Raw genomic sequence first — 8890 nt, 5'->3', positions numbered from 1 at the left:
GGGACGGCAGGTCTTTCTCCAGGTATAGTACTAGGCTTTTCCCCACGCTGTCCTCATCAGCAGCATCTGTTATTTACATTGGGGACGGCAGGTCTTTCTCCAGGTATAGTAGGCTTTTCCCCACGCTGTCCTCATCAGCAGCATCTATTGTGGCCCCTGGCAGGCTGTGTGGGCTTTGTACTGAGCAGAATGACCATTGTCCTCGTGCCATTGCTGCAGTTCATGGGAATACAGCAATGTCAGGTGTAGTGGTGTGCATTGGCCATCTGGCATCTATAAATATAGCCTCCAGATCATGCAGCATAGTGAATGTAATCATCTGGCATCTATAAATATAGCCTCCAGATCATGCAGCATAGTGAATGTAATCAGAAATTCTGAAAATATCCCAACTGGTGTCATAATGTATGGTGTAGTGATGCAATTACTATGTCATATTTTCTGAGAATATTCAAACATGTGCATCAAAACCCCTAGGGTTTGAGAAATCTAAAAAGGTAGCACAGTCAAAATGTTAATTATACTGAGGAACTGCTGATATATGAGATATTGCATTTATGTATACTGCACTATTGCACTATTTACTACAGTCTACACTGTACTACTGTATTTGTCTTGTCCTTTCTATATGTACCACCTGCCAATACTTTGTATATCATATTGCACTTTTCTGCTTTTTTTGCACTTGTGGTTAGACACAAGCTGCATGTCCGTGTCTTTGTAATTGTACTCTGCACAATGACAAGAAAGTTAAGTCTAGTCTAATCTAATCTCATCTAATACGAAATCTCTCTCCAAATGTTTGTCCTATAGGGTTGAATTTCTTTCCTTGCTGAACACGTACAACTGCTTCTTAAGAGACAAATCTCATCTTCACCTCCACTATCATGAGGTAGGTAGGTAGGTGGGTATGCAGGTGGTCAGACTCCTAGTCGTGGTGCATACAGCTTTCTCCCCCACACTAGGTAACATCACGGCAGCAAGGCAAAGTAGCCACTGCACTGTGAGCAATGGTGTGCTGTTCATGCTTACGGTAAAAAAAAACAAAAAAACATTCATACTCTTGAAGAATATTATACAATTTAATTCAGACTCAAATCAAATCCACTCTGCTGACACACACAGAACACTTTTCATACACACTCCACTCCAACAGTGGCAGCACAGAGCACTCTCATTGAGCAGGGGTCACAGTGAGGCCGATGCACAATATTCTGAGGTTTAATCGTAAACTTCAGTATATATTGATATTGCACTATTCCCACCCTCTTTTCAATTGTATATTGCATCCTGCTTGTGCCTGTTGAGGTGTCCACAACCATGACAACCTTGGCAGGGACAACGAGGAGGCGGACATTCCCAGCCGCACTCCCGGTCTTTGGTATTATTTGCCCTCAATGGTGCCTTCCAGGCAGCGCTGCCTTCAAGGCACTACTCCCCTCAGTTTACAACCCGGGGTAGGATGAGGGTTGAGGGGGTTAGGGTTAGGAATAGGGTAAACTAAGGTAGTGCCTTTTAGGCTGTGCTGCCTGGAAGGTGCCGTTGGGGGCAAAAAACACCATTGAGCCCGCAATCCCCCTCCAGACAAATGCATTACCCTATTCCACCCGTAGTGTACTTTGAGAGCAAAGATTAACTGGAGTCAAATTCCTTGTTTGTTTACAAAAACCTGGCCAATAAAGCTGATTCTGATTCTGACGTGTTTGACCCCAGTTCACACACAAGCTGAGTGCAACACAGGACGGTCACAACAGCTATGCCCGTCCTGTGTTGCACTCATTTTTTGCCAATATGGGAGATTCGGACCACAGCACAAAGTCTTCTTCAGCACACCCCAAAGATTCTCAATGAAGCTAAGGTCTGGACTCTGTGGTGAAAATGATGTCTCATGCTCCCTGAATCATTCTTTCACAATTTGAGCCCAATGAATCCTGCCATTGTCATCTTGGAATGTGCCCATGCCATCAGGAATAAAAAAAATCCATTGATGGAATAACCTGGTCATTCAGTATGTTCAGATTAGTCAGATGATGTCATTCTTTGGGCACATAACGTTGCTGAAGCTAGACCTGACCAACTGTAGCCACCCCAGATCATAGCACTGCCCCCACAAGGAGGCTCTTACCTATTTGTTTAGTTAAATCCAGGTGGTAACCTTCGTTGTGGCCAGGCAGTGTAGCTGCTTCAGAGTGGTTGGAAATGGATAATACAATATAGAGGATTTGTCGCCCTCTGCTGTCCGTCGTGCAGAATGCTGGAGAGGTGACGGTGGAGGGCTTCCTGGTGATCTCCTGGGGCGTGAAGAGGCCCATCCGCCTGATGATCCAGGACGAGAGACAGACGCTCCCGTGTGAGAGTCCAACTCTGGAGAGTCCCGAGCCCATCAGCCCCCCTGGAGGCAAGAGGTTAAATGGAACACTACTTACCAAAAGGCCAAACTTTGAGTTTATACCCCCCATATTTGACACCGATAGCTACATACAGCAACCCTGTGTAGTGACCCTAAAGCTGCCCTGGAGGCCTTGTGTTTTTTTACCCTAAACCTGCTTCCTGCCTATCAGGTCTGTTAGGACTAGCAGATTTGCATCACACAGAGTTGTACAGGAGAGCAAATTGGAACGTATTTGTGAAGAAGGGGCACGTAGACAACAAACCAGATCCCAGATCCAGACACTCCATCAGGTTGTTTTCTGTGCGTCTGACGTCACTAATACACTAACATTCATATACAGTATGGCATTTCCTGTTCTCAGGGGCATGACACGCTGGGGAGAGTTTGACGATCTCCTCCGCATCGATGAACTGGAGGAGAAGAAGCCCAACATTTTAGAGGACCACCCCGTCCTCACACGAAGTTTGTTATTTGACTACTTTACTCACTGTTATTGCAAACATTTTATTTTTTCAGGTTCTTCTTTATTTTGTACTCATTAGAGATTGCAATTTCGTCTAGATTGTGGGGAATATATTTACATGATTTTATCTTGCCTTCATTTATTTACAACAATTGATTTTAAATATGGTTTCTCTTGTTTACAAAACACATACATGTATCTTACACTCTAAGAAGTGATGTGTTAAAATGACACATTGTGTGTGAGCTCAGGGACAATACAAATGTGTATTAATTTTGCACAACAACAACAAAAAACAAGAAAACAAACAAACAAAAAGGTACACCTTTTTGCAGATACACATTTTGCTTATTGTTTTGAGATAGCTGAACTTTTCACCCTGTTAGTCACACAATTGCGGTGTTGAAACTGACACAAAATGTGTTGTCCCTGCAGCACACACAGAAGATGTGTTAAAAAGACACATCACTTTTTAGACTATAGGTGCCTCTCATGCAGCGTTTATATGTCCTCCCTCGCTCCTCGGGCCTCGATCCTCACTGATCTTGTACATAAAGAATGATGGGGGGGAAACAATGGGATAGTCTATCCAGTGTTAGTTATAGATCAGTGGGAACGCCCCTCGAGGATCGAGCATCGAGGATCGAGGAGGCATGTTGAGAGGCACCCTAAACCCTTGAGGGGGTTCCTGGAAATGTTTAACCCTTGACCTTTGACCTTCAACCCCCAGCAGCCAGCGGCTATGAGAGCAGCACCCTGAGGGCGCCCCGCCCCAAGCCCATGACGGAGGAGAGCTCCGTCCTGTTCCGTACCTTCAGCGACGCCTCGCTGGTCAAGAAGAGAGTGAAGAGCAAGGCGGCGGCCGAGAGACAGCGCGCGCGACAGCACCGCTTCTCCATCAACGGACACTTCTACAACTACAAGGTCACGAGGGAGGGGTGTGGGGGCAGGGGAAAGGGCAATCTGATTGGTTGTGGTGTGGGGGAAAGGGCAATCTGATTGGATGTTTTGTGGGGGAAAGGGCAATCTGATTCGTTGTGGTGTGGGGGAAAGGGCAATCTGATTGGTCGTAAAGAAGAGGAAAGGACAATCTGATTGGATGTGGTTTGGAGGAGAGGACAATCTGATTGGATGTTAGGTAGAAGAGATGGCAATCTGGTTGGATGTGGTGTGGAGAGAGGACTATCTAATTAGTTGTCAGGTAGAAGAGATGGCAATCTGATTGGTAGTAGGGTAGTAGACTATCTGTGAATTGTATGTTGGAAAGGTGAATTTCAGGATTTCTCAACATCGTTAAGTCTTTTTTAATTCCTTCATGGAATTGTTTTCTTTTCACCTTCAGTCAGTCACTGAACCATTTCTAATTGAATGTTGCAACATTTTTCTTCTATGTCTTTTTTATTATCATTTTCTGAAACCATCATGGCTCCATATAGACGTCCATCTTCACTCCCACCTACGGCACCACCACCAACGTGCGCATCGACAGTCGGATGAAGACTCAGGAGGTCATCAGTCAACTCCTGCAGAAATTTAAGGTGCACTTCCTGCTCCGGCCACACCGTGGCGCCCCACTTCACCATGCTTCAATCAACATGAGTTATAATAGGGTGCCTCTCATTCAGCGTTTATACATCCTCCCTCGCTCCTCGGGCCTCGATCCTCACTGATCTACATAAAGAAAGATAGAAGAAGGGATAGACTATCCCATTGTTGCCGCCCCATCATTCTTTATGTAGATCAGTGAGGATCGAGGCCCGAGGAGCGAGGGAGGACGTATAAATGCTGAATGAGAGAGACCTATAGAGACGCCCTCTGTAAGAAGGTGTATGCAGGTACACTGCAGTCTGTCTGTGTTTCACACCCCCTCTCTCTCCTCAGATAGAAAATCCCCCCAATGAATTTGCCCTCTACTGCATACACCAAAGTGGCGGTAGGTGCACTTACATGTTTTTCATATCATGGCTATATCTGAATGTATAAAGATGTTACAGTACACCAGTGGGTCTCAAACTTTTTCTGTCGTTCCCCACTTTGGAGGTGGGGAGTTTTCAAGTCTCTATTCCACACTAGTGGAGCTTTGTAATACTAAAAGAAGGTGACAAAGTATTATGGTTTATACTGTACATATATACAGTAACAGTAAGATTTGAATAGTCATGAAATCTGTAAATATCTGTTCTGTTCTGTTCTGTTCTGTTCTGTTCTGTTCCATTGTATTATTTTGTAATGTATTCTAAGGTGTGCATTGTAATGTGTTTTACTTTCAATGAAATTCCATTGCAACCAGCGAAAGGATTTGTTGCGGATTGATTATGCAAAAATAACTGACCGCAGAACGTTGGGGAGGCCCATTCAAAGTGAATGGGAGCTCCCTCAACATTCTAGAGAGCCGTATAATAATGTAATGTATATTCTATGGTATATATTCTACGGTGTGCCCCCTGCATGCAGAGCGGAGGAAGCTGGGCTCCGCTGACCTGCCCCTGCTGGAGCGGGTGCTGCAGGGTCCCTCAGAGTGCATTATGCGGGTCTTCCTGATGGACACTGACGAGCAGGAGGTCAGCAATGATGTGAGTAGTGCCAGTACAGTACACACTCTCATTCTCTCTCTGATTCTCTGTCTCTGTCTCTCTCTCCCTTCCACTCTCTTTCTCTCTTTCCCTCTCTTTTACTGCTGGTTATTGGCAGCTCAAAGGTCCTGGGTACAGCTCTCTAGAGTCTTTGGTACAAGCTGACAGTGAAAAACTGAATCTATGGTCTATGTTGGTCTAGAAAAATGTAGATGTCAGTATTAATCCAAATGAAGCCATGTACTGAGAAGAGCTGCTGACTCTGGGGACGCACTTGGGTAGTTGGGTCAGTGTGCACCATCAGTCTGTGTTTGTTGGAGTTGTTCAAATTTGACAAGAAGTTTATTTTTCTCAATTACTATCAGACACGTAGAGCTAGAGGTTGGGTTTATGAACATTCTGAAGATTCTAACCAAAAACTGCAAACTTTAGTCTGGGCAACTTTAAAATATTGGGGGTTGTTATTTGTCTGGACAACTCTCTGTCTTACTACTCTTATAATGTTACTGTTTCTGCACTATAATGGTACTGTTACCACACTGCACTAGCTGTACATGCTATAGGCTACATATCTGTCTGGTCCACTAAATATCCATATTTATTCTGTTTTTCTTATAATATATCATGTGAATTACGCTGCATATCTACGTATATTATTCTTATACTGTACTATACTCGTATAATGTTACTGCTTCTACACTGCACATATGTACATGTTGTTCATGCTACCTAGCCATGTACAGTATACTGCACTATATATCCTGTCCTGTCTATGCATCTGTCTAAACTTTTTTGCTATTCTGGTTAGACACAAACTGCATTTTGTACTCTGCACAAGAACAATACAGTTTAATCTAATCTAATCTAATAAATTGTGTGCCTTGGCATTTTGGTTTTGATTTGGTTTTGGTTTGGTTTGGTTTGGGTTTAGATCCCCTGATCTATTGACTAGTATGTGGCTGTGTGCTCATTGTGCATGCTGTATCTGTTCAGGTTGCACAGTATCTAAACCTGGAGCTGCCCATCCTGGAGAGGGTTCTCTGGACGTTACAAGAGGAAGAGAATCGACAAGTACAAAGGGTCATCTCAAAGTAAGATCTCTTATTCACGCTGTTGAATAACTGGTGATTGCACTACTTTGCTGAAAGGACATGACTTGGCATAGACTACTCCAGGCTGTGTTCTGTGGGTGTGTGGGCGGTGGGACTGATCTGAAAGGGGCTACAGATGTCTTCTTGCCCCACAGGTACCGACAGCAACACCACCTTTTGACTCACTTTCTGACCTCAAAGCTGGCACCCAAGACAGAGACCACAGTGTGACGGGCAGCTGCCCAGGACTGGCAGGCCCGTCTGTGTGCCCGGTGTCGGTGCCTGGCGTGGGTGCATGCGGCACAGTAAAAAAAACCTCACTCTGAACTCTCCACTGGTTGGAAACTGAGACTGTGGCACAGGCATTTGTTGAGAAAATAATGTTTATAGGATTTTTATGGGTGTGTATTACTGTTGTATATGACTCAGTTATAATATGATTCATGTGAATAAATAACTAAGTTTCATTTAACTATAAAGTGCAGTTTCCATTTCTTAACTACTGAGTAAGTGTTTTTTTTTTTTTTAATTGGGTGACCATGTATGGTGACAACATTAAGATATACCAAATGTTATTTATTGTCTATTTATTTTTTAAAGCAAACAAGTTTATAAACCTGTGTAAAACAAACCAAAATGTCGAACAAACAACCAAACCACCATGATGCTGTAGCAGAAAGAAATATATTCAGACATTTCCAAAAATCATCGACAACAATCCAGCAAAATGTTCTAAGCCGTAAAACTGTAATACTTTGGGGCTCCAGACTCGTAAGTGCACTGCTGAAGAGTTCTTCCAAAAGATGCCTTGTGCAGCAGCTCAAGACTCTGAACAGATCTATTGCACCAGCTTTTCACTTGGAGTTGACAGAATTGAGGCTGTAAGTCACTTCAAAGTCACACTGCATTCTCTGTGGGAGGAAATTGCATACATATTTACAACAAATAAGCATACATATGTTTAAAACATGTGACATAACTTGCTGCTTGTACAGTACAAGCGTCCAGCAAACAATGTTTCTTATTAACTATGGTAAATTAACATGTTTGAGAACAATGACTGTCAGGAAGGAAGTTGTATGAATTGAACAGATATGGTTGATCATGCAACACCGTATGTTATCTTCAATCAAACAGCCTGTGGCTCAACTACTTCCTCTCTTGTACTGTACCTCTTTCCCCAGTTCACACTTCTCCAGGTCCACGTCTTCAGATTTGGAACATTTGGTTTCCCCAATCGTCGCTGTTATCTTGTAGTATCTGAGTCAGAGTCAGAAAGTATTGAGATGTAGAACTTAATCTAAAGTCGGCTGTTCCTATGTCACCCATTATGCTCGTGCAGACATAAGATTATTATGGTCTCTGCACCTAAATGCTGACATGAGCTTGGCTTACTCCACTTTTGACATTTGATTACATTAGATTACATTGTTTTCAATACAACCCTGCTGCACAACAGCGTTGACTTCTGCTAGCTGCTCCATGTCAATTATTTATTCAGTTCTATTTGTGTTGGCTCCATATAATCTAATTGTTTATCGAATGCATGTCAGTTAGTGTGTGGGCAAGTGACGGAAACAGTTGGCTCACATTCATGTCGGAGTACAGAGAGCTTTAGAGAGGATGAATGGTCTTCCTTCTGGAATGTTCTGAGTCTGTTCTATGCTGTACCTGCATGGAAAGATGCTGAGGTAACATGGACCAGTCTGAAGTAGTTGGGGCTGTTGGAGTCCATGTTGAATCGCCTCACAACTTATACCAGAACAGGATTCCGTATCAAACAAAGTAGAAAAAATACATTATACAACAATTTAAGAGTAAAGGAAGCTGAGATATAACCTTTTCTCTTTTCGGTGGGGGCCATTTCGGACTGTATGCATAACTGTCACAAGGGGTGCCACCCCAACTTGTATCCATGGATTTTTTAAAACCTTAGGCCTATACCTAACACCCTGCAAAAAATCAAAAACTTTTCCAGAAGTGCCCAATTTTCCCGAATTCGGCCCTAGCTATTAATCCTAGGCTACGACACAGCTTTTTTGGCCACATCTTGGACCTGCTGGATCTCTGGGTTGAGAGAGTTCCAGCCTCCCAGGACAACAAGGTGGAAAAAAACAAAACAAGTAAAATATAACAGCAGTGGAGAAGTACTCAGAGTCCCCTCAGAGTCCCCTCAGAGAGCTACACAAAGGTTTATTTGTTCGCACCTGCCGTGGTTTTTCTCTGTGGGCTAAGGGCGTGGACACTAAAGTGACCTTACCATCTGTATAAGTACAAATATTCCTATAGGCACGCAACATAAAATGTGATATATGTTGAGGTTTTCATCTTCATTTTTATTCTTGACATGCCAGTTTAGAAATATTGCTCC

General features: G+C 43.3%; 1 protein-coding gene across 1 annotated transcript in view; it reads left to right on the top strand.

Annotated features, from left to right (window-relative positions):
* The window catches only part of rassf6 (Ras association domain family member 6), an 8541-nt gene extending 1543 nt beyond the window's left edge, over window positions 1-6998 (top strand). The window contains exons 2-11 of the mRNA XM_062555060.1: window positions 1-22; window positions 814-892; window positions 2251-2405; window positions 2754-2854; window positions 3586-3779; window positions 4292-4393; window positions 4737-4788; window positions 5310-5428; window positions 6422-6519; window positions 6675-6998. The exon at window positions 1-22 is cut by the window's left edge and continues 55 nt beyond it. Coding sequence (XP_062411044.1) covers window positions 1-22; window positions 814-892; window positions 2251-2405; window positions 2754-2854; window positions 3586-3779; window positions 4292-4393; window positions 4737-4788; window positions 5310-5428; window positions 6422-6519; window positions 6675-6750 — 998 coding nt within the window. The 3' untranslated portion in view covers window positions 6751-6998. The remainder of the gene's footprint in view (window positions 23-813; window positions 893-2250; window positions 2406-2753; window positions 2855-3585; window positions 3780-4291; window positions 4394-4736; window positions 4789-5309; window positions 5429-6421; window positions 6520-6674) is intronic.
* Window positions 6999-8890: the final 1892 nt, after the last annotated feature.

The sequence above is a fragment of the Sardina pilchardus genome, chromosome 14 (assembly GCF_963854185.1).
Source record: "Sardina pilchardus chromosome 14, fSarPil1.1, whole genome shotgun sequence".
In the NCBI taxonomy this organism is placed as follows: Eukaryota; Metazoa; Chordata; class Actinopteri; order Clupeiformes; family Clupeidae; genus Sardina; species Sardina pilchardus.
This window is presented reverse-complemented; position numbering and strand designations above follow the sequence as displayed.